General features: G+C 37.8%; 1 protein-coding gene across 1 annotated transcript in view; it reads left to right on the top strand.

Annotated features, from left to right (window-relative positions):
- Gapvd1 (GTPase activating protein and VPS9 domains 1) overlaps positions 1-24,746 on the top strand; it is a gene marked incomplete at its 5' end in the record, with an annotated part of 48,588 nt that extends 23,842 nt beyond the window's left edge. The window contains 3 exon segments of the mRNA XM_070081293.1: positions 20,018-20,147; positions 22,278-22,393; positions 22,646-24,746. Coding sequence (XP_069937394.1) covers positions 20,018-20,147; positions 22,278-22,393; positions 22,646-22,877 — 478 coding nt within the window.
- Between the last annotated feature and the right edge of the window lie 2,284 nt (positions 24,747-27,030).

Here is a 27,030-nt window from a genome sequence, read left to right as displayed (position 1 = left end):
GATGTCTAAGGAACGGAGAGAGTTGTTGAGATTAGAAAGGCCAGAAATGTAGGGAAGGCAGAGGACAGAGGAGTTTTTTTTTTTTCTTCTTTTTTACTCAGGGTTTAGCAAGGTTAGGTTAAGGATCCCTAGCTTTATTGACAAGCTGTTTACAGGTTAAGGATTCCTGACTTTATTGGCAAGCTAAGAGCTGTTACCTACATCAGCTCATTTGAAAGCATTTTTATTGTTATGAGACATACATGTAGGGAACAGGATGAAGTTGGAGCCATCTGTGGGCCAGCATTTTCATTTGATCAACTGACTTTATCTTGTTGACATTATGCTGTACGAATGTGTTCCATACTCAAGTCATCCTGGGTATATATGATCTCAGATTGAGTGATGTTCTGGAGAAGGGTACAGCCAGAGTGAAGTTGCTGCTTTCTGCCCATCTTGTGGCATAAAAGCTTGTTTCTTGCTGTCCTCAAAGTGGATCCAAGTGTGGTACTTTGACAATATTGGCCTTGTACATAACAGTAAGGCCACCCACATCCCTCCTGTGTTGAAGGCTCTGCTGAAATGACAGGTCTATCCAGGATGGGTCCAGGTGAGAGATGAGATGTCTTGCTCTGTTCTCTACTCTGCCAAGCAGTCGCAGATGAGAGGGGGGGCAGGCAAACCAAGAAAGTGGAGCATACTCAAGGTGTGAGCGTACTTGTGCCTTGTACAGAATCTTGCAACCCCCTACTGTCAAGCAGATGAGAGATACGGTGAAGTGCTGTAAGCTTCCTGGCTGCCTTGTTTGCAAGATTTACAACATGGTTCTTCATGGTTAGTTTGGAGTCAAATTTCACCCCAAGGATATCAACTTCTTCTCCAGGTGCCAACACTCTCCCATTCATCCTTACTACTGCACCAGCATTACCATCATGGTGCCTAGAGACCATCATCATTTGCGTTTTCTCAGGTGCAAATGTTACTTTCCATCTGTTTCCCCAAACTGATATAGCTCTTATCTGGTGATTGATGTAGCTTAGAGCAGCTGGCATTTCTTCTCTTGGATAAGTGAATGTCAGTGTACAGTCGTCGGCATATGCATGGGCTTCTGGGATGAGATAAAGAAGGTCGTTGAAGTAGACATTCCATATCAATGGTCCCAGCACGCTTCCTTGTGGAAAACTTGCCCCAATAGGATGTTCCCAGGTGTAGAGAGTTTGGGATAGAAGAAATTGGATTTAGCACGTGAGAAGGCAGAGCCTATGAAATGGGAAGGGTAGCCAGGATGGGAGAATGAATTATGCAGAGTGGAAATTTCTGATAGAAGGAACTGAGGATCACAAATGCAGAGAGCACGGAGAAAGAGAGAGATAAGACCACTTTTTTTGACAGAGGAAGCATGATAAGAAAAGTAGTGAATGTACATGCCACTGTGCATAGGCTTGTGGTAAATAGAAAAGGCAAAACCTGTATCTGAGAGATGGACATGGATATCAAGGAAAGGAAGCAAGGAATTAGATTCCCATTCAGCTTTAAACTTAATGGAAGGGGCAAGATTATTAAGAGCATCAAGAAATGGTTGGAAGAGACTAGAGTCATGAGGCCACATTTACATAGTGGAGCCAGAGTGAAGGGCGCATATCAATAGTAGGAAGAAGAACAGTCTCGAAGTATTCCATGTAAAGATTAGCAAGAACAGGAGAAAGAGGAGAGCCCATAGCGACACCGAAGGCTTGAGAATATTTCCCTTCGAAGGAAAAGGAATTAGAGTCCACACAGAGTCGGACCGAAACATCGTCGTAAACTCTTCTCTTCTGTGTGCGGGTTATTTGTATATTGTTCCAGTCACGGTATTGTGCCTTTTTTTTGTTATTTGTAACGAAAGTACAGTGGACCCCCGATTAACGATATTTTTTCATTCCAGAAGTATGTTCAGGTGCCAGTACTGACCGAATTTGTTCCCATAAGGAATATTGTGAAGTAGATTAGTCCATTTCAGACCCCCAAACATACACGTACAAACGTACTTATATAAATACACTTACATAATTGGTCACATTAGGAGGTGATCGTTAAGCGGGGGTCCACTGTAGTTTGTTAGATTATGTATTGGTGGATAAAAACTTGTTGGGTAGGCTTCAGGTTGTACGTGTTTATAGAGGGGCAACTGATATATTGGATCATTATTTAATTGTAGCTACAGTTAGAGTAAGAGGTAGATGGGACAAAAAGAAAACGGCAACAACAAGTAAGGGAGAGGTGAAAGTGTATAAACTAAGGGAGGAGGAAGTTAGGGTGAGATATAAGCAACTAGTGGCAGAAAGGTGGGCTAGTGCAAGTATGAGTAGTGGGGGGGTTGGAGAGGGTTGGAATAGTTTTAAAAATGCAGTATTAGAATGTGGGGCAGAAGTTTGTGGCTATAGGAGGGTGGGTACAGGAGGAAAGAGGAGTGATTGGTGGAATGATGAAGTAAAAGGTATGATAAAAGAGAAGAATGTAGCTTATGAGAGTTCTTTTTTACAAAGCAGAAATGTTATAAGAAGAGCAGAGTATATGGAGAGTAAAAGAAAGGTGAAGAAAGTGGTGAGAGAGTGCAAAAGGAGAGCAGATGATAGAGTGGGAGAGGCACTGTCAAGAAATTTTGATGAAAATAAGAAAAAATTTTGGAGTGAGATAAACAAGTTAAGAAAGCTTAGGGAACAAATAGATTTGTCAGTTAACCCTTTCAGGGTCCAGAAGCCAAATTTCAAAGTGTAGAGAATCTTTTTCTGAATGTATTAAAACAAAAAATACGAAATTTGATGGAAAATTGACGAAATTATGCTCTCACGAATTTTGATGTGTCAGCGATATTTACGCATCGGTGATTTTGCTGACTTCGACTCCCATTTTCGGCCAATTACCTTATTCCAGTCGACCAAATTCTTAGCTATTTCACTAGTATTATTTCTGTTCTATTGACTGAGCACAAGAAATCGCCAACTCAACTGTTCCAACTACAAAATAAAGTGATTGCAAATTGGTAATTTGACCAATTTAGTGCAAAGTTCAAAATATTCCAATTTCAAAATAGGGTCCAGAATAAACAATGCAGGCATTCCTGCCACTAAACTAACATTTCCTCTGTTCATTAGTAACGTTTTCAGGCTTTACAAATGAATTCCATTTTGATTTTTAATTCACATATTGAATTTTTATTCAAACCTAAAAAATAGAAGATTTACTGTCATGCAATATTGTAATAATTGTATAAATAATATCAGCACATTTGTGAACATATATTAGACCCACCAGCTGGCGTGTATTAGACGTGCGAGGTCATTTGTTTACTCTTGAGCATCGGCAAAAATTTAACATTTCTGCTAATTTGAGCTCAGTTTCAAGCCATTTTCAGTACTAAATCCAATCAAAATCATCTCTATTTCTATAATATATCTTCCATTCTATCAAATGAGACCAAGAAATCGCAAATACAACTATAAAAAACATACGAAAAAACACTGCAAAGTTGCTGTTTTAATCGAAAATTATGGTCTCAGTTTTTTCTCTCATTATGCACTGTGTGCTGCAGGATTTGTTTTATGTGGTGCAAACATACCATATAGATGTATTCTCTCATATCTAGGCCCAAATTTACCTCTCACAGCTTATCAGACTGAGCTGATCTCATGGCGTAGATCTACAGTTTTGACCCTCAACGTAAAGCCGTTGAGGGTCCAAATGGACCCTGAAAGGGTTAAAAACAGAGTAGGAGAGTTAGAAGATGGGGAGCTGGAGGTATATTGAGTAGATGGCAGGAATATTTTGAGGAACTTTTAAATTGATAAAGAAAGGGATGCGGTAATTTCATGCACTGGCCAGGGAGGTATAACATCTTTTAGGAGTTAAGAAGAGCAGGATATGAGTGTGGGGGAGGTGCGCGAGGCATTACATTGAATGAAAGGGGGTAAAGCAGCTGGAACTGACGGGATCATGACAAAAATGTTAAAAGCAGGAGGGGATATAGTGTTGGAGTGGTCGGTATTTTTATTTAACCCTTTGAGGGTCGACAGGCCCTCTCCGAAACTCGTTCTCAGGGTCGGCCAAATTTAAAAAAAAAAAAAATTATTTTCTCTTATGAAAAGATAGAGAATCTTTTCCCGATCATAACGACACCAAAAGTTTGAAATTTGATAGAAAACTTACGGAATTATGCTCTCGCAAAGTTAGCGGTCTCGGCGATGTTTACGCATCGGCGATTTTGCCCACTTTGAGCCCCATTTTCGGCCAATTTCACTGTACTAGTCGACAAAAAACATGAATATTTCGCTAGAACTCCATTTTTCTATCGAATGGGTGCAAGAAACCACCCATTTATAAATTCAACTATCCAGTACAGTGGTCAGAATTTAGCAATTTTGCCAATTTCACACAAATTTCAAAAGATGCCAATTTCGGAATAGGGTTCAGAATAAACAAGAAAGACATTCCTGGCACTAAAATGACATTTCCTCTAGTCATTAGTCACGTCTCAAGGCCCCCCTTATATTCTTTTGCTTTCCACTTTGAATTTTTATTCTCACAAAAAATATAAGATTTACTGTTCTGCAGACTACTGCATTAGTGTAAAAAATGGTATAAATATTATTGGTGCACTTGTGAAAGAATATTAGACTCACCAGTTGACGTGTATTGCACGCTTGGCACGATTTGTTTACTTTTGAAGTTTGGTAAAAATTGAACATTTCTGCTACTTTGAGCTCAATTTCAAGGCACCTTTCATTGTAAAACCAGTCAAAATCATCTCAATTTCAGTAATATGTCTTCCATTCTATAAAATGAGACCAAGAAAACTAGAATACAACAATAAATACCATACGAAAATACACTGCAAAGTCGCTGATTTATTAAAAAAAAATGGTCAAAGTTTTTTTTTTCTCATTATGCACTGTGTGCTGCAGGATTTTTTTTAGACTGTGCACACTGACCACATAGACCCATTCTTTCATATGAAGGCCTACCAGCTTTCTCCCACTAGATTTGAGGCCGCTAGAATTTATGAGTACTAGTACGTCAAAAACCCCTACGCGTAAGACGTACTAGTACAACGAAAACCCTCAAAGGGTTAATAAATGTATGAAAGATGGGAAGGTACCTAGGTATTGGCAGAGAGCATGTATAGTTCCTTTATAAAGGGAAGGGGGACAAAAGAGATTGTAAAAATATAGGGGAATAAGTTTACTGAGTGTACCAGGAAAAGTGTACGGTACACATCCCCTACCCACTCTAATAGAGTGGGTAGGGGATGTGTAGATGAAGTGTTTATATTGAAGTATATATGTGAACTGTATTTAGATAAAGGTAGGGAAGTTTTCATTGCATTTATGGGTTTAGAAAAGGCATATGATAGAGTGGATAGGGGAGTAATGTGGCAGATGTTGCAAATATATGGAATACGTAGTAAGTTACTAAATGCTGTGAAGAGTTTGTATGAGGGTAGTGAGGCTCAAGTTAGGGTGGGTAGAAGAGAGGGAGACTACTTCCCGGTGAAAGTAGGTCTTAGACAGGGATGTGTAATGTTACCATGGTTGTTAATATATTTATAGATGGGGTTCTAAAAGAAGTAAATGCTAGGGTGTTCGGGAGAGGGGTGGGATTAAATTATGGGGAATCAAATACAAAATGGGAGTTGACACAGTTACTTTTTGCTGATGATACATTGCTTATGGGAGATTCTACAGAAAAGTTGCAAAGGTTAGTGGATGAGTTTGGGAGGGTGTGTAAAAGCAAAAAGTTGAAAATGAACATAGATAAGAGTAATTTTTTTTTTTTTTTTTTTTTTTTTTTTTTTTTTTTAAGTTGGCCGTCTCCCAGTGAGGCAGGGTGACCCAAAAAGAAAGAAGAATCCCCAAAAAGAAAATACTTTCATCATCATTCAACATTTTCACCTCACACAATCACTGTTTTTGCAGAGGTGCTCAGAATACAACAGTTTAAAAGCATATACATATAAAGATACACAACATATCCCTCCAAACTGCTAATATGCCGAAACCCCTCCTTTAGAGTGCAGGCATTGTACAGTGGAACCTCTACTTGCGAGTTTAATCCGTTCCATAACCTTGCTCGCAACTGGATTTGCTCGTTTGCAGAGTCAATTTTCCTCATTTAAATTAATTGAAATGCAATTAATCTGTTCCAGTGGAATTCTGTACTTCAATAATTATGCTATCAACTCCTTGGCTTATTTATCTATCTCATTTCATCTAATATGACATAATAAACAATATAAATAACATAGAAACCTGATATATACTCTAAAATGAATAAAATATGTCATTTATGTAGTGGTATGGGTAGTGTCGGCGGTGGACGAGAGTTTGTCTGGAGACCGGGCAAAATACTTCATGAATAATTTTGCTAATATCATCCATACGACTTATATATCACAGTTCATCTAATATTCAAAGTTTATTCTCTACAAGGATTACAATGCTGAGTTTACAGAATTTGGTTATTGTGTGGTTTACATGTAGTAAAATAATAATTACAGAGTGTACCACTAGAACACCTAGCATGGCTAGGCATTTCGGGCAGACTTATATTAAATCTTAAGTTTAAAATATTACAAAATTATGAGGTAAGTTGGTATTATGGCTAAGTGACTAAATACTAGTTGTGAGTTTAGCAATGTGAATGCTTTTGTTTTGGCACTATACATAGTTTCAGTATTGGAGTATCACAGGCCAACTTATGACTAGTTAAGATTCATTATTTTGAGATTGAGATTGATATTTCTGTTTATGGTCAAATGGGTGAGTGAGTGTAAGTGTGAACCACCAGGTGGTATTTGTATTATTAGTTGACAGGGTGTATCAGGGAGATAAGATGTTTTCTGATGGTAGTTTTGAAGGTGATGAATGTGTCTGCAGTTTTGGAATTTTCAGGTAAGGTGTTCCAGATTTTAGGGTCTTTGACATACATTGAATTTTTGTAAAGGTTTAGTCGGACACGGGGAATGTCATAGAGATGTTTGTGTCTGGTGTTGTGCCTGTGGGTTCTGTCTCAACTATCAAGAAAGCGTTTTAGGTCAAGGTTAATATTGGAATTTAAGGTCCTGTAGATGTAGATTGCACAGTAGTAAGTGTGGATGTACTGAACAGGGAGTAAGTTTAGATCTATGAAGAGTAGGGGGGTGTGTTGCCAGGGATGGGATTTAGTGATTATTCTTACTGCGGCTTTTTGTTGGGTTATTATTGGCTTTAGGTGTGTTGCTGCAGTTGAACCCCAAGCACAGATAGCATAGGTGAGGTATGGATATATAAGTGAATGGTATAGTGTGAGAAGGGCAGTTTGCGGCATGTAGTATCGTATCTTGGAGAGGATCCCAACCGTTTTGGATACTTTTTTGGTTATGTGTTGGATATGGGTGCTGAAGTTCAGGTTGTTGTCGAGGTATAGGCCTAGGAATTTGCCCTCATTATGCCTTACAATTAGAGTGTTGTCGATCTTAATGTTAATTTGCGCATCTCCTGCTCTGCTACCAAACATAATGTAGTAGGTTTTGTCAACGTTAAGCGTAAGTTTATTGGCTGTCATCCAAGTCGATATTTTGATCAGCTCCTCATTAACAATGGTGTTGAGGGTGGCAAGATTAGGGTGAGAGATGACATAAGTCGTGTCATCAGCAAAGAGAGTGGGGTTCAGGTGTAGAGATACGTTTGGAAGATCATTGATGTATATGAGGAAGAGCAGGGGACCAAGGACACTTCCCTGCGGAACCCCAGTATCAAGTGGCTGTGTTGTTGATGCTGTGTCTTTAATGGTGACATACTGATACCTATTAGTAAGGTAAGATTTGAAATATGCAAGCGCATGGCCTCTTATACCATAATGGTCAAGTTTGTGGAGTAGGATGCCGTGGTCTACTGTGTCAAAAGCTTTTCTTAGGTCAATAAAAATTCCTAGTGGATATTCCTTATTTTCCAATGCTGTGTAAAGCAGATCTAGCATTTTTATGATTGCATCGTTAGTGCTTTTATTTTTCCAGAATCCAAATTGGCAGGGGTTGAGTATGTTTTGTGACGTTATAAATGAATACAGTCTCCTGTGCACGAGTTTCTCAAAGATTTTGGATAGCAATGGTAAGTTTGATATTGGCCTATAGTTGTTTAAATCTGTAGGGTCACCACCTTTATGTATTGGTGTAACCCTTGCCGTCTTGAGTAATTTCGGGAAGGTGCTAGTTTCTAGTGACTTGTTAAAAAGTAATGAGATAATATGCGAGAGGACATGGGCCACTCTCTTGTACAATAATGGTGGGACATGAGACAGATTCCCTGGGTTATTTTTAAGTGACTTTATAATCTCGGTGACTTCCATGGGCTCAGTTGGAGCAAGATAGAAGGAATTTGGGAAATTCCCATCTAGGTAGTCCCTGGCATGGGCATTGGTACGTGGGATTTTATTGGCGAGATTAGAACCTATGGTTGAGAAGAAGTCGTTTATTTTGTTAGCTGTGTCAGTGGGTTGCAGTGGTGTTTCATTAGGGTTAGTTAGGACAATATTCTTGTTTTTTTTCAGTTTGTGGGTCCCTAGAATCTGAGAGAGTGTTTTCCAGGTCTTTTTTATATCTCCTCTTGTGTCAGTGAATCTACTGGAGTAGTATAGTTGTTTGGCTTTCTTTATTACTTTGGTGAGGACTGATGAAAAGTGTTTAAGAATATCTTTGTGTATTAAGCCCTGTCTATATTGCTTTTCATATTGGTGTTTCTTATCAATGGATTTCAGAATGGTGCTGGTTAGCCATGGGCAACCAAACCGTTTGTTTGTGATCTGTTTCGTTTTTATAGGACAATGTTTGTTGTATAGTCTAAGTAGTTTGTTAAGGAAAATGTCTGTCCAGTCATCAATACCATTGGCCTTGGAGAATTCTGTAGGCCAGTCAACAGTCTCTAGGTCAGCTGTGAACTTCCTTATTGAGGCCTCATCATGGAGTCTAAATGAGACTTTGTTGTATTCAAGTGGTGGTTTACTAATGTTTATCAAGAGGAAGGTTGGGTAGTGGTCTGTAGTGCTATCTGTGATTATCCCTGATTTAAGGGGGGCTAGTATATTGGTCCATATGTGGTCTATTATAGTTGCACTTGTTTCAGTGAGCCTGGTTGGTTTAGTTATTGTTGGTATGAGAAGTGTGTTGTTCATATTGTTGATGAAATCAGTTACAGGCTGATCATCTAGTAGGCCAAGGTTGATGTTGAAGTCTCCAGCTAAGAGAAGGTGGTGCTTATTCATTTGTCTCTTTGTTATTAGTGCCTTTAATTTCTCACTGAAGTTTGGGATGTTTGTGTGGGGTATCCGGTAAATGGCACCGATTGTTAAAGGCATCTTAAGGTTTTTTACAGTAAAATTAGCAAAAATGTATTCTCCATATTCATCACTAAAGCAATTGGTGCTAATACAAGATAATTAGTTAGAGTAATAGATTGCAATACCACCCCCAACTTGGTATGGTCTGCAGTTGTGGATTGCTGTGTATCCTGGTAGAGGGTAGATATCTATTGTGTCCTGTTTAAGCCAGGTCTCAGTAAGAATAATGCAGGAGAAGGGTGTCTTTAGTGATTCAAGGAGTGCCAGGAGGTCATCATAGTGTTTGCTTAAGGACCTGATGTTGTAGTTAAGTACTGATAGACTTTTATCATTGTTTAGGATAGTGCTGGCTTGTGATGCTGTTTAGTAAAGGCAGTTACTTTCCAATAGGTTTTGATTGTGTGTCAGATTATGTAGGTTTAGATCAGGGTCAACGTGATCAATCATCTTCTAGGTTTAAATTATGGTTATTTATATCCTGAGTTGTGTGTTGAGTTTTAGTACTGATATCTGTAGTGGTGGGAAGTTTGGACAAGTATATAGCTATAGCATTTTCGTCATGTAGAGTATGGTCACTAATACACATAATGAAGTTGGTGTTGTCTATGTGTTGTGCTGGAATGAGCTAAAGTACAACTAGGTATAAACTAATAATATAAAAATACAAATTAAAAATAGCACAAGACTCTCACTTGTAATTGCACTAAGGTCTAATGTAATGACTTTGGTATAGTCCATGTATTGAGCTAGAATGAGCTATAGTACAACTAGGTTTAATCTAATAATATAAAAATACAAATTAAAAATAGCACCAGGCTCTCACTAGTAATTACACTATGGTCTAATATAATGACTTTGGTACTGACTATGTATTGAGCTAGAATGAGCTATAGTACAACTGAGTTTAATCTAATGATATAAAAAAGGCACAAGACTCTCAGTTGTAATTGCACTAAGGTGTTATATAAGTTGTTTACAAGAATTAGAATATAACTAGATTTAAATTGACAAGATAAAATATACAAGTTAAGGTAGCAAAAGAATAAAAAAAGTAGGAAAAAAAATATATATGAGGTAGTTGGTACTAGTTAGCAAAAGATAGTTAAGGGCCTTGAACAATAATATAATTGAAATATACACTAATTGCACACACAATATAGTCACTAAGATATGAAAACAATCTTAGAGTAGGACTTATAATATAAACTTATAATATAAAAATACAAATTGAAATGGTACTTGCAATTGCACTAGAGTCTGGTATAGGTTGTTGACAAGATCAAGAGTATAACTAGATTTAAATTGACAAAATAAAATTCACAATTAAAGTACCAAAAGAATAATAGTAAAAAATAACAATGGTAATGTCTTGGTTATAATATGATAGTAAGATGGTAGACAGGTACTCAGGTACAAAGGATAATATAAAGGTTGGAGTTGAATATACAAACTTGAAAATTTGGCAACAAAATGTTATGGGAAGTATAAAATAATGTTTAATGTACAAAAGTAAAATTGACTGGTAGTAAATATGGTGTTTAATAAAATTTTAGTAAGTAATAATGATTACAAAAAAAGTGAAAAAGTAATGTTTATTTCATTCAATATTGCACTGGTAGTTATACTTGAGGTTATTTGGCAGTACAAGGTAATTAAGAGTACTCTAAGATAGTAAATGTAGTATTAAAACAGGTAAAGGTAATTAGACAAGTAATGGTTATTAAATGTCAAAAATGTTAAGAGTAAATTGAAATTATAGTAAAAATGGTAATTATTAATTTTAGTAAGTAATATCAATTGATAGTATTTAAAAAAATATGAGGTAGTAATATGGACAGAGAAAGTATCAATTCAGCTAATGTTTAAGCAAACAATAGTAAGTAAGAAAATTACATAAGGTGACTTATGCTTACTAGTAAAATCACAAAATGAGGTAGTTGATTATTTAATTACTAAGAGATTGTACAATGAAATTTGAACAATAATGGAGCAAAACATACACTACATTACGTAGGCTTTTAGGTTGGACATTGTATAGTTATTCTCTCTAAGATTAGTATCCCTGAGAAATCGTGATAGATCATTCTCGTTCGTGATTGTGTACAGTTGACCTACATTTGTTTTCCTAACTAGAATTTTCCCATCCCGTGTGAAGCATTGGTGTATTGTGTCATTATTCTCCCGCTTAAGTTTTCTGACTATACAGGAGGTTCTGACGTTTTTTGGTAAGACACTCGTTTATGTATACCTCTTTCTTTACTTTAATAGATGCAATAATTAAGTCTTTTTTCCTGTCATGTGAGTGGAATCTAAGCATAACACTTTTTCTACCATGGGATCCTAGTAACCTGGCTTCTTTTATTTCTGACTCTGGTACAATAACACTTGTTTGGTCCTTTATATATGACATAACAAACAATATAAATAACATAGAAACATGATATATACTCTAGAATGAATAAAATTTGTCATTATGTAACAGGTGGAGGTGGCCACAACCGCTCCCTCTTTGTTGTGGTAAACACTGCCATCTAATGACGGCCTTTTGAAGCTGTCTATTATAATTATTATATGTAGTACATTATTATTATATATGTCTCGGTGGGGGACGGCCGACTTGTTGAAAAAATGTATTATTATTATTATACATATTATATTATTATTTTTGTATTATATACTGTTATTCCTTATTGCAATAATTGTATAAATGTCAACCCATTCACGACTGCATACTGGAATGGACAGTGATGTCATTTGTTTACTCTGAAACAGCCAAGCAATGGACCATTTCTCCTAGGTTGAGCTCTATTTCTGTAATATTCTATCAAATGAGACCAAAAAAAAAACAAGAATACAACCATAAAAACCATTCAAAATTACTGCAAAGGGTAGCTAATTGCTGAGAAGTGAACTCCATTATTTATGTTTAGATTTCTTTAATTTTTGGTGTACGTTAAGAAGCATCTTTCCATCATTCTTTGCCCAAGTTTCAATAAGATAGTCCAACAAACAAATGAGATACAATTCCCGATATCAAGAGCAAGAGCCCCTCACCAGTGTCAAGGAACCTGCCTTGAGGTCTGCTCGCTTGTGGAAATTTTGCTCGCGTATGGAAGCAAAAAGTCGACCCATCGACTGCTCGTATTTGGAAAAATTCGCACGTGGACACACTCACAAGTAGAGGTTCCACTGTACTTCCTATTTCCAAGACTCAAGTCCGGCTATATAAAAATAACCAGTTTCGCTGAATCCCTTCACTAAATATTATCCTGCTCACACTCCAACAGATCGTCAGGTAACAAATACCATTTGTCTCCATTCACTCCTATCGAACACGGTCATGCACGCCTTCTGAAAGTCCAAGCCCCTCACCCACAAAACCTCCCTTACCCCTTCCTTCCAACCTTTTCGAGGAATACCCCTACCCCACCTTCCTTCCCCTACAGATTTAAATGCTCTCCATGTCATTCTACTTTGATCCATTTTCTCTAAATGACCAAACCACCTCAACAACCCCTCTTCAGCCTTCTGACTAATACATTTATTAACTCCACACCTTCTCCTAATTTCCACACTTCGAATTTTCTGCATAATATTTACACCACACATTGCCCTTAGACAGGACATATCCACTGCCTCCAACCACCTCCTCGCTGCTGCATTCACAACCCAAGCTTCACACCCATGTAAGAGTGTTGGTACTACTATACTTTCATACATTCCCTTCTTTGCCTCCATAGATAACATTTTTTGTCTCCACATATACCTCAATGCACCACTCACCTTTTTTTCCCTCATCAATTCTATGATTAACCTCATCCTTCATAAATCCATCCACCGACATGTCAACTCCCAAGTATCTGAAAACATTCACTTCTTCCATACTCCTCCTCCCCAATTTGATATTCAATTTTTCTTTATCTAAATCATTTGATACCCTCATCACCTTACTCTTTTCTATGTTCACTTTCAACTTTCTACCTTTACACACACTCCCAAACTCATCCACTAACCTTCGCAATTTTTCTTTAGAATCTCCCATAAGCACAGTATCATCAGTAAAAAGCAACTGTGTCAATTCCCATTTTGTATTTGATTCCCCATAATTTAATTCCACCCCTCCCCCGAACACCCTAGCATTTACTTCTTTTACAACCCCGTCTATAAATATATAGTGGTCCCTCAATTATCGTCCTTAATCCATTCTTGGAAGTGGGACTATTATCGAAATAGACGATTTTCGAATCAATTTTCCCCTTAAGAAATAATGTAAATACAATTAATCCGTTCCTGACACCCATTAGTATTAAAACAAAAAAATGTTTACATGGAATATAGATGTAGTACATAAACAATACAATGGGACATGATGAATGAAACATTACCAGCATAACACTTACCTTTATTGGTGATTCTTCTTAGTGTATGGAAGACTGGAGGAGGAGAGAGATTGAATTACTGTTTGGAATGGGAATCCCCTTCCATCAACACCTCAGGTACCAAGTCCTTTTCTGGGGTTACTTCTCTTCTGTTTCTTAATGCCACTAGGACCAGCTTGAGAGTCACTGGAGTCCTGTCTCGCAAAAAAAAAAAACTGTCCAGAGGGCTCTGTTTCTGGTGTCTCTTTAAAACTTCCCTAAAATGTGCCAAGACTCTGTCACTGAACAAGTTGCCGATATGGCTTGCAACATCCTTCTCAGGGTGATGTTTCTCCATAAGTCTTTCCATCCTACCCCACATTTCAAAAATCTCCTTAATTTCTGAAGAAGACACCTTCTTCCATCTCTCTTTCTCCTCCTCTGCAGCAAGATTCTGAGCTGCGATCTGTTGCTGTTCCTGCTGAAGCTCTAGCAGCTCCTCAGTGGTGAGCTCTTCGTTGTGGTCCTCCACCAACTCTTCCACATCCTCCAAACTCACATCCAACCCCATGGAATTTCCCAATGCCACAGTAGAGTTCACAACTGACATAGGTTCATCAGGGGCAGCCTCAACCCTTTCAAAATCCCTCTTGTGGACACAATCTGGCCATAAGTTTCTCCAAGCAGAGTTCAAAGCCCTGGTAGTCACTCCCTCCCAAGCCTTACCTATAAGGCTTATGCAATGGAGAATACTGAAGTGTTCTTTCCAAAAATCTCTTAGGGTCAAGTGAGTGTCTGAGGTCACATTAAAGCACCTTTCAAACATTGCTTTGGTGTAGAGTTTTTTAAAGTTTGAAATGACCTGCTGGTCCATGGGCTGGAGGAGAGGAGTGTTATTCAGGGGCAAGAACTTTACTGTGATTAACCCAAACTCCTTCAGAATTAGGTCATCCAAGTTTGGAGGATGAGCAGGTGCATTGTCCATTACTAGGAGACACTTGAGATCCAATTTCTTTTCCAGGAGGTAATTCTTCACACTAGGGCCAAACACTTCATTGAACCACTCGACAAAAATTTCCCTCGTGACTCATGCCTTATTATTAGATCTCCAAAACACATACAATTTACTCTTCATAACATTGTTTTTCTTGAACGCTCTGGGATTTTCAGAATGGTACATTAGTAACGGCTTCACTTTGAAATCCCCACTAGCATTAGCACAGAACATGAGCATCAGCCTGTCTTTCATAGGCTTGTGTCTTGGCAGTGCCTTTTCTTCCTGAGTAATGTAGGTCCTCTTTGGCATTTTCTTCCAGAAGAGGCCTGTTTCGTCACAATTGAACACTTGTTCAAGTTTCAGTCCTTCAGCCTCTATGTTCTCCTTGAATTCCTGCACATATTTTTCAGCCGCTGTTTGGTCAGAACTGGCAGCCTCACCATGCCTTATCACACTGTGTATGCCAGTACGCTTCTTAAATCTCTCAAACCAGCCTTTGCTAGCCTTAAATTCACTCACATCAGAACTAGTTGCAGGCAATTTCTTTACCAAATCCTCATGCAACTGCCTTGCCTTTTAACAAATAATTGACATCTTAAGACTATCTCCTGCTAATTGTTTCTCATTTATCCACACCAATAATAACTTCTCAACATCACTCTATCATATGCCTTTTCTAAATGCAATAAAAACTTCCCTACCTTTATCCAAATACTGTTCACATATATGCTTTAATGTAAACACTTGACCTACACATCCCCTACCCACTCTGAAACCTCCTTGCTCATCCGCAATCCTACATTCTGTCTTAACCCTAATTCTTTCAGTTATAACCCTACCGTACACTTTTCCTGGTATACTCAGTAAACTTATTCCTCTGTTATTCTTACAATCTCTTTTGTCCCCCTTCCCTTTATATAAAGGGACTATACATGCTCTCTACCAATCCCTAGGTACCTTCCCCTCTTTCATACATTTTTTAATCAAAAATACCAACCACTCCAACACTATATCCCCCCTCCCCCTGCTTTTAACATTTCTGTCATGATCCTGTCAGTTCCAGCTGCTTTACCCCCTTTCATTCTACGTAATGCCTCACGCACCTCCCCCACACTCACATCCTGTTCTTCTTCACTCCTAAAAGATGGTATACCTACCTGGCCAGTGCATGAAATTACCGCTTCCCTTTCTTCGTCGACATTTAAAAGTTCCTCAAAATATTCTCACCATCTACCCAAAACCTCCATCTTTCCATCTACTAACTCCCCTACTCTGTTTTTAACTGACCAATCCATTCATTCTCTAGGCTTTCTTAACTTGTTTAACTCCAAAAATTTTTCTTATTTTCATTAAAATTTCTTGACAGTGCCTCTCCCACTCTATCATCTGCTCTCCTTTTGCACTCTCTCACCACTCTCTTCACCTTTCTTTTACTCTCCATATACTCTACTCTTCTTATAACAATTCTGCTTTGTAAAAACCTCTCATAAGCTAACTTTTTCTCTTTTATCACACCCTTTACATCATCATTCCACCAATCACTCCTCTTTCCTCCTGCACCCACCCTCCTATAACCACAAACTTCTGCCCCACATTCTAATACTGCATTTTTAAAACTATTCCAACTCTCTTCAACCCCCCCACTACTCTTACTTGCACCAGCCCACCTTTCTGCCAATAGTTGCTTATATCTCACCCGAACTTCCTCCTCCCTTCATTTATACACTTTCACCTCCCTCTTGCTTATTGTTGCCATTTTCCTCTTTTCCCAACTACCTGTTACTCTAACTTTAGCTACAACGCAATAATGATCCAATATATCAGTTGCCCCTCTATAAACATGTATATCCTGGAGCCTACCCATCAACCTTTATCCACCAATACATAATCTAACAAACTACTTTCATTACGTGCTTTCTCATACCTTGTATATTTATCCTCTTCATAAAATATGTATTACTTATTACCAAACCTCTTTATACACATAGCTCAATTAAAGGCTCCCCATTTTCATTTGCCCCTGGCACCCCAAATTTACCTACTACTCCCTCCACAACATTTTTGCCCACTTTAGCATTGAAATCCCCAACCACCATTACTCTCACACTTAGTTCAAAACTCCCCATGCATTCACTCAACATTTCCCAAAATCTCTCTCTCTCCTCAACACTTCTCTCTTCTCCAGGTGCATATACACTTACTATAATGCACTTTTCACATCCAACCTTTATTTTACTCCACATAATCCTTGAATTAATACATTTATATTCCCTCTTTTCCTGCCATAACTTATCCTTCAACATTATTGCTACTCCTTCTTTAGCTGTAACTCTATTTGAAACCCCTGACCTAATCCCATTTATTCCTCTCCACTGAAACTCTCCCACCCCCCTTCAGCTTTGTTTCACTTAAAGCCAGGACATCCAGCTTCTTCTCATTCATAACATCCACAATCATCTTTTTCTTATCATTTGCACAACATCCACGCACATTCAGACTTCCCACTTTGATGAGGTTATCAAATAATTTAGACTAAGAAAAATTGGATATCACATTGGAGAGAGGGAGTGAAGATGAGAATGTTTTTAGATATTTGGGAGTTGACATGTCAGTGGATGGGTTTATGAAGGATGAGGTTAAATATAGAATTAATGAAGGAAAAAGGTGAGTGGTGCATTGAGGTATATGTGGAGACAAAAAACGTTATCTGTGGAGGCAAAGAAAGGAATGTATGAAAGTATAGTGGCACCAACTTTCTTATGTGGATGTGAAGCTTGGGTTGTAAATGCTGCAGCGAGGAGGCGGTTGGAGGCAATGAAAATTCTGAGTGTGGAACTTAGGAGAAAGTGTGGAGTTAATAAAAGTATTACTCAGAGGGCTGAAGAGGGTTTGTTGAGGTGGTTTGGTCATTTAGAGAGAATGGATCAAAGTAGAATGATATGAAGAGCATATAATTCTGTAGGGGAAGGAAGGCGGGGTAGGGGTCGTCCTCGAAAAGGTTGGAGGGAGGGGGCAAAGGAAGTTTTGTGGGTGAGGGGCCTGGACTTCCATCAAGCATGCGTGAGCGTGTTAGATAGGAGTGAATGGAGACGAATGGTTTTTCGGACCTGACGAGCTGTTGGAGTGTGAGCAGGGTAATATTTACTGAAGGGATTCAGGGATACCGGAATGGATTGTACAATACCTTCACTTTAAAGGAGGGGTTTGGGATATTGGCAGTTTGGAGGGATATGTTATATATCTTTATATATGCTTCTAAACTGTTGTATCTGGGTGCCTCTGCAAAAACAGTGATTACGTATGAGTGATGTGAAAGTGTTGAATGATGATGAAAGCATTTTCTTTTTGGGGATTATCTTTCTTTTTTGGATAACCCTGCCTTGGTGGGAGACGGCCGACTTGTTGAAAAAAAAATATGTATGTGTATATATATTTATACAGTGGACCCTTGGGTAATGGTACTAATCTGTTCCAGAGAGCTTGCCTTAAACTGATTTGGATGTTAACCGAATTAATTTTCTGCATAAAAAATAATGGAAATCCAATTAATCCATTCCAGATGCCCAAAAAGTATTAAACAAAATATTTTTTTACATGAAATATGCATTTCCCTACACAGAAAACAATGAGACATGCACAATAAACAATACTGAAATGACACTTACCTTTATTGTGGACTTATTGATGAGTGATGAGACGGGAGGAGGAGAGAGGATGTAGGTGTACTATTGTTTGGAAGGGGAATCCCCCTTCCATAAAGACTTCAGGTAACAAATCCTTTTCTGGGGTTACCTCCCTTCTTTTTCCTGCACATATTTTTCAGCCGCTTTTTTTCAGAACTGGCAGCCTCACTATGCCTTTTCACACTGTGTATGCCACTAAGATTCTTAAATCTCTCAAACCAACCTTTGCCGGCCTTCAGTTCACTAACGTCAGCACTAGTTTCAGGCATTTTCTTTATAGGATCATCATGCAACTGCCTTGCCTTTTCACATATTATTGATTGAGAAACACTATCTCCTGATAATTGTTTCTCGTTGATCCACACCAACAACAGTCTCTCCACATCTTCGAGTATTTGTGATCTCTGTTTTGTAAGCATATTTGCACCTTTCGCAACAACAGCTTCCTTGATTGCCTTTTTGTTGGCCATGATAGTAGTGATGGTTGAATGGGGTTTGTTGTATAACCTGGCCAACTTGGAGACATGCACTCCACTCTTGTACTCTGTGATTATCTATTTCTTTAATTCAATAGTATTTCTCATCCTTTTTACCACAGGGTTGGCACTAGAAGCTTTCTTTGGGCCCATGGTGGCTTATTTAGCAGTTACAAGTACTAGAAACACTGGAATAATACAAAATGTATCGCACGTACTTGTGGAATCATCCGGAATGGCTTGTAAATAATGGCACACTAGCTGAAGGCTGGGCAACTCAGGCGCTCAAGCCAGACGGACAGGTGGACACGTTTGGTATGAATGTCCTTAACCGAATTCTTGGGTGTTAGCCGAGCTAATATTTTGGCGCAAAAACGCACCGCTATCCGATTTTGGCGTTAGCCAATGCCGCTGTTACCCGAGGGTTCACTGTATATTCTTCTTTCTTTCAATGCACCAGGCATCTCCCACTGAGGCAGGGTGGCCTAAAAGGAAAAGCAAAAGTTTCTCCTTTTACATTTAATAATACAGTGGACCCCCGGTTAACGATATTTTTTCACTCCAGAAGTATGTTCAGGTGCCAGTACTGACCGAATTTGTTCCCATAAGGAATATTGTGAAGTAGATTAGTCCATTTCAGACCCCCAAACATACACGTACAAACGCACTTACATAATTGGTCGCATTCGGAGGTGATCGTTATGCGGGGGTCCACTGTATATACAAGAGAAGGGGTTACTAGCCCCTTGCTCCTGGCATTTTAGTCGCCTCTTACGTCACGCATGGCTTTCGGAGAAAGAATTCTGTTCCACTTCCCCATGGAGATAAGAGGAAATGAACAAGAACTGATAAGAAATTAGAAGAAAACCCAGAGAAGCATGTGTATACATGTATATACTTGTCTATGCATGTGCATGTGTATATATTCTTGCCTATGCATGTGCAGTGTAAGTAGAAGTAGCAAGACATACCTGAAATCCTACATGTTTATGAGACAGAAAAAGGACTCCAGCAATCCTACCATCACATAAAACAATTACAGGCTTCTGTTTCACACTCATTTGGCAGGACAGTAGTATCTCCCTCGGTGGTTGATGTCTGCCAACCTACTACCTAGGAATTTGCATTTTTATTCTCATGAAATTATTCAAAATACTGTGTGCATTTGTTTTCTAGTTCTAGCTTAGACAACGATGTACTGACGTGGTTGAGGTGTCAGCTGGCAGAAGCTACCAACCTTCATGACCGTTCTCTTGTGGCACAGTTGCATGAAACTTTACGCTGTGTGCAGCTCTTTGATTCACAGGTAATTGAGTGCTGATAGAATTAAGTTAGTCTTATTCAAAATAATACGTGGGTGAGGGTGCCTTAATTATTGAAAATGCTGAATATGTATTTTAAATAGAATATCACCTCTATTTTTACTAAAAAAGAAACAAAAAAAATACAGTTAAGGTGGATTTTTAAAAATATATTTCGAATTTTCTCTCTTATTTTAAAAGTTTAAAATATCACAGCTCATTTTGAATTCAGAATTTTGAGCATTACTCCAAATTCTGAAAAAATACCAACTTAAATTTAGGATTTTTTTGCTAGCAAACAGACAATTCCCATTTCAAGAATGTGTTTTCTGAATTTGGGAAATTTCCTAATAATGGGAGTTGTGAATTAAATTTACATTATTATGTAATGAATGGCACATACAGTATGGTGAGAATGGACTTGAATGGTTAGAAATTAATGATGAGAAACATTGCCTATTAATTTGGACTTTCAAGTAAGAAAGTGTCAAATTATCATAATTTGAGAATATGTTGGAATATGCAGAAAACTTGTATGTTGACAAATTGGTAAATGTTTATAATGAAGAGTAGTTATGAAACAGCTCAGCATGAATTTTCAGTCTTTAACCCTTTGATTGTTTCAGCCGTATATATATGTCTTACGAGCCAGTGTTTCGGACGTACATACACTCAATATTTCTAGCGGCTTCAAATCAAGCAGGAGAAAGCTGGTAGGCCCACATGTAAGAGAATGGGTCTGTGTGGTCAGTGTGCACTGTATAAAAAAGTCCTGCAGCACGCAGTGTATAATGAGAAAAAAGAATTCCGACCATGTTTTTGGATTAAAACACCTACTTTGAGGTGTATTTTCATATAGTATTTACGGTTGTATTCTTATTTTCTTGGTCTCATTTCATAGAGTGGAAAACATATTACAGAAATAGAGATGCTTTTGATTAGTTTCACGATGAAAACGACCTTGAAATAGAGCTCAAAGTAGCAGAAATGTTTGATTTTTACCAATGTTCATAAGTAAGCAAATCAAACCACACGTCCAATACACATCAACTGGGGAGTCTAATATTCTTTCACTAGTGCACTGATATTATTTATACCATTTTTACAATAATGCAGTGGTCTGCATAACAGTAAATCTTCTATTTTTTGTGTGAATAAAAAATCAAAATAGAAAGCAAGAGTAATATAAGAGGGGCCTGGAGACATGACTAATGAACAGAGGATATGTTTTTTTAGTGCCAAGAATGTCTACATTGTTTATTCTGGACCCTATTTTGAAATTGGCATCTTTTTAATTTGTGTGAAATTGGCCAATTTGCCAATTTCTGACCACTTTATTGGGTAGTTGAAATCAGTAAATGGGCAGTTTCTTGTACTCAATTGATAGATAAAATGGAGTTCTAAAGGAATAGCTATGAGTTTGGTTGACTGGAACAACGGAATTGGCCGAAAATAGGGCTCAAAGTCGGCAAAATCACCGATGCGTATATATCGCCGAGATTGCTAAATTCGCGGGAGCATAATTCCATAAGTTTTCGATCAAATTTTGTACTTTTGGTGTCATTAGCGTCGGGAAAAGATTCTCGATCATTTCATAAGAAAAAAATCATTTTTTTTTTTTCCAAAAGTTTTGCGACATAAAATGACAGTTTCAGAAATGGGTTTGTGACAATCAAAGGGTTAACGGGAAAATGTTGAGATGGGTTTAAGGTGGTAGGGGTGGCATTTTGTTTGTCAGAAAACAGGAAGGTATTGCCTAATGTGGTTGTTATGTGATGTCCCACTCAGTGGTTAAGTATCTGTTGGCATGCTCATGCTAAATTTTCCGACTCATATATAAAGTGGATTTCCACATAATAGTACTCAAGGTCATTTGAGTATGAATATGGTTATATTTATTTGGTAAAAGTGAATGAGTGGCCAAATACTAGCACAATGGGTAACTTCCAAGAGAAGTAAAGGGAAAATTTTAAATGCAAAACATAAATTACTCTGAAATTATGCAGACCATCAGTGTGGAGTTCATTGTATTTGCAATATAGAGAGATGGATTGGATATGTTTCTTAGATTCTCTATATAACTCAAGGAATCATCATGCAGCAATGCGATTTGTAATTCCTGCTGTTATTTTCAGGGCCGAGAGCACCTTGTTAGAAGTTTGGTTGAAGACTATCGAAGCAGATCGCCCTATGTTGCTTACCTTGTTCGTAGTAGACAAGGCCTTCTCACAACTATTGCACACCTGGAAAAGTAAATAGTCTTAAATAACGTATTGCACTTTCAAGACAACTAAACCATTATGAAACAAAGTGTTTGTTGTAAAATATAGTAGGTGCTTTCCTTCTTTAAATAATTTTTTTTAACATAAGAGAAATTTTATATAAAGTACTCTGTTGTTAAAAATAAACTGCATATTGCATTGTATATTTTTAACTTCATCTTTATGCATGTTATTCAGATACGACATTTCAGTTTAAAACTCTTAATTGAAATCCATTTCAGACTTTTATCAAGAATTAATGCTGATGGGGCTGTTGTCATGTCGTCAATCGTTGGAGTTTGTGTTCGAATGTTCCTTGAACGTCGAGAACAGAGCCTCAGTCGATTCACTCATGATTTCACTGTACTTACTGTCCCTGATGAGAAAGTTCAACTTGTAGAAAATTTCTTATCACAACTTTTTTCTGAACTTGAACGGGATCCAATGTGGATAAGTAAGCTTGATTTTTATTAAAGAATATTGTTAAAATAACTGTTTTGCTTTGGTTAGATTCACATTTTTTAATTGTTGTACAAGATTTAGAAGATAATCAGGCATTATTTCTTGTAGGAAAACTATGGAAATTGCAAAAGTTATTTCTTTAAAGTGATATGGTGTGAAAGAACTTCAGGAATATTGTTAATGAGAATGAACAGATAAAATATTCCTTTCTTGTGTAAAGTTTATTGAATGAGTGTGAGGGTATTTTGTATTGCTAATTATTTATTTTTGTACATATACAGTTGATCCTTGAACAGCTTGGGGGATACAGGGGCTGAATCCCGTGCAGTTGAAAATCCACGTATAACTTTGACTACCCAAAAACTTAACAATTAATAGCCTATTGTTGACCAGAAGCATTACCGATAGCATAAACAGTCAGTTAACACATATTTTGTATGTTACATATATATAAGTAGGTAGTAGGTTGGTAGACAGCAACCGCCCAGGGAGGTACAGTAGGGCCCCACTTATACGGCAGGTTTGGTTCCAGGCTGCCGCCGTAAAGCGGAAATCGCCGTAAAGTGGAACCCCTTTTTTTCCACTTATAAATACAGTGGACCCCCGGTTAACGATATTTTTTCACTCCAGAAGTATGTTCAGGTGCCAGTACTGACCGAATTTGTTCCCATAAGAAATATTGTGAAGTAGATTAGTCCATTTCAGACCCCCAAACATACACGTACAAACGCACTTACATAAATACACTTACATAATTGGTCGCATTCGGAGGTAATCGTTATGCGGGGGTCCACTGTACATAAAAATACTAGATAACAAGTTTACACTAATATATATTAAGTTAGCAATAGAACTAGGCATCATAAAACAATAAAAAAGTACAATACACACATAATGCACTCATTACTTACCTTAAAATATTTATAGTCTTAATCTAGGGTGAGACAAGTAGTATTTATTGTAAGAAATCAAGTGTGGTATGTATGGTAGTCAGCCGGGCTACCATACCAGGCCACATAATATTCTATTACATTGAAGCATCCCAGAGCGATAAAATGCATATACAGTTTACTCATTACTTACCTTAAAATATTTGTAGTCTTAATCTAGGGTGAGATAAGTAGTATTTATTGTAAGAAATTAAGTGTGGTATATATGGTAGCCAGCTGGACTACCATACCAGGCCAACCCACCCACACATACTATTCTATGATATTTAAGCATCCCAGAGCGATAAAATGTATATACAGTTCACTCATTACTTACCTTAAAATATTTGTAGTCTTAATGTAGGGTCAGGAGTAAGTAAATGAGATAAAACGAATAAATGAGAGAGAGAGAGAGAATGAGTGCATGAGAGAGGACAGGCGCAGAGTTATGTAAACAAACCAGGCGAACGTAAGTTTTGTAAACAACAAAGTGTACACGTCTGGTTTGTGTATAAGTTACATTGTGTACAAGTTGTCTCTACATTGATACGGTAGAATAAATAAAGAACACTCCCATTCTCATTTAACATCATTTTGAGAAGAAATGATGCTCTGAGTGAAGGCAATAGAAATAAGTCACTCTGTCTGACTTTTTTGGGTTATCCTAGGTTTTCTACACATATGCTGTTATGTATGATAATCTATGTAACTGTATTTGTGTATACCTGAATAAACTTACATACATACGAAAGGAATAATTTTCTACAGTTAACCCCAGTAACACATTTTCTCTTATGTTAGATTAGAGAAAATGTTATTCTTGCTGTCACTTGTACAAGTTATCTGGCTACCAAATCTCATATTTATGTTTATTTATTCTATTGTGGGGTGTATTTATCATCTTTATATGTTATGTATCATGTTTATTATATAATTTTGAAAAAATATCATGGATGGATTAATGAAAATGTGTATATTAACGTAATATATGACATTTAATTAGACTCGGTGATTATTATTATTATTATTATCATTTCTAATATGGCGTCACTTGTGCAAGTCGTCTGGCTACCACATCTCATATTTATGTTTATTTATTCTACTGTGGGGTGTATTTATCATCTTTATATGTTATGCATCTTGTTTATTATGTAATTTTGAAAATATCATAGATGGATTAATGAAAATGTGTATATTAACGTAATATATGACATTTAAATGAGACTCGATGATTATTATTATCATTACTAATATGACGTCTGGAGACATAAGACACTTGCTGATTTTAATGTGTACCTGCACGCCAGCACAGTACATATGTAAGTTTATTTAGGTACAGGTATACGTAAGTATAATTATCAGAGTATATATAAAATAAAATAAATGGCATTTATGGATTTGGAAAAGGCGTATGACAGGGTGGATAGGGGGGCAATGTGGCAGATGTTGCAAGTGTATGGTGTAGGAGGTAGGTTACTGAAAGCAGTGAAGAGTTTTTACGAGGATAGTGAGGCTCAAGTTAGAGTATGTAGGAAAGAGGGAAATTTTTTCCCAGTAAAAGTAGGCCTTAGACAAGGATGTGTGATGTCACCGTGGTTGTTTAATATATTTATAGATGGGGTTGTAAGAGAAGTAAATGCGAGGGTCTTGGCAAGAGGCGTGGAGTTAAAAGATAAAGAATCACACACAAAGTGGGAGTTGTCACAGCTGCTCTTTGCTGATGACACTGTGCTCTTGGGAGATTCTGAAGAGAAGTTGCAGAGATTGGTGGATGAATTTGGTAGGGTGTGCAAAAGAAGAAAATTAAAGGTGAATACAGGAAAGAGTAAGGTTATGAGGATAACAAAAAGATTAGGTGATGAAAGATTGAATATCAGATTGGAGGGAGAGAGTATGGAGGAGGTGAACGTATTCAGATATTTGGGAGTGGACGTGTCAGCGGATGGGTCTATGAAAGATGAGGTGAATCATAGAATTGATGAGGGAAAAAGAGTGAGTGGTGCACTTAGGAGTCTGTGGAGACAAAGAACTTTGTCCTTGGAGGCAAAGAGGGGAATGTATGAGAGTATAGTTTTACCAACGCTCTTATATGGGTGTGAAGCGTGGGTGATGAATGTTGCAGCGAGGAGAAGGCTGGAGGCAGTGGAGATGTCATGTCTGAGGGCAATGTGTGGTGTGAATATAATGCAGAGAATTCGTAGTTTGGAAGTTAGGAGGAGGTGCGGGATTACGAAAACTGTTGTCCAGAGGGCTGAGGAAGGGTTGTTGAGGTGGTTCGGACATGTAGAGAGAATGGAGCGAAACAGAATGACTTCAAGAGTGTATCAGTCTGTAGTGGAAGGAAGGCGGGGTAGGGGTCGGCCTAGGAAGGGTTGGAGGGAGGGGGTAAAGGAGGTTTTGTGTGCGAGGGGCTTGGACTTCCAGCAGGCATGCGTGAGCGTGTTTGATAGGAGTGAATGGAGACAAATGGTTTTTAATACTTGACGTGCTGTTGGAGTGTGAGCAAAGTAACATTTATGAAGGGATTCAGGGAAACCGGCAGGCCGGACTTGAGTCCTGGAGATGGGAAGTACAGTGCCTGCACTCTGAAGGAGGGGTGTTAATGTTGCAGTTTAAAAACTGTAGTGTAAAGCACCCTTCTGGCAAGACAGTGATGGAGTGAATGATGGTGAAAGTTTTTCTTTTTCGGGCCACCCTGCCTTGGTGGGAATCGGCCGGTGTGATAATAAAATAATAATAAATGAAATAACTTTTAAAAACACTTGAAATTTTGGAGTTTCCAGACAAAATGGAGAGACTTAGTGCTTACGCATCTCACAGAGAATGTAAACAAGCCGGGTGGGGTGCAGTGACCGTATTAGAATGTCAGGTGGGGGGAGCCATATAGCGAGTTTTGGTCATAATTTGAAATGACCATATTAGCGGAACACCGTAAAGCGAAACGCCGTAAAGCGGGGCCCTTCTGTACTACTGTCCTGACAAATGAGTATAAAACTGAAGCTTGTAATTGTTTTACATTATGGTAGGATTGCTTGTGTCTTTTTTCCATCTCAAACATGCTACTTCTACTTACACTTGGGTTACACTACACTTGCATTTTTTTTTTTAACACGGCCATTTCTTGCCAAGGCAGGGTGATCCAAAAAGAAAGAAAAATCCAAAAAGAAAGAAAAAACTTTCATCATCATTCAACACTTTCACCGTCACTCATACATAATCACTGTCTTTGCATAGGC

Source organism: Cherax quadricarinatus, unplaced genomic scaffold, assembly GCF_038502225.1.
Source record: "Cherax quadricarinatus isolate ZL_2023a unplaced genomic scaffold, ASM3850222v1 Contig2230, whole genome shotgun sequence".
Taxonomy (NCBI): domain Eukaryota; kingdom Metazoa; phylum Arthropoda; class Malacostraca; order Decapoda; family Parastacidae; genus Cherax; species Cherax quadricarinatus.
The sequence above is the reverse complement of the archived record's forward strand: the minus strand, read 5'-3'. Positions and strand labels throughout refer to the sequence as shown.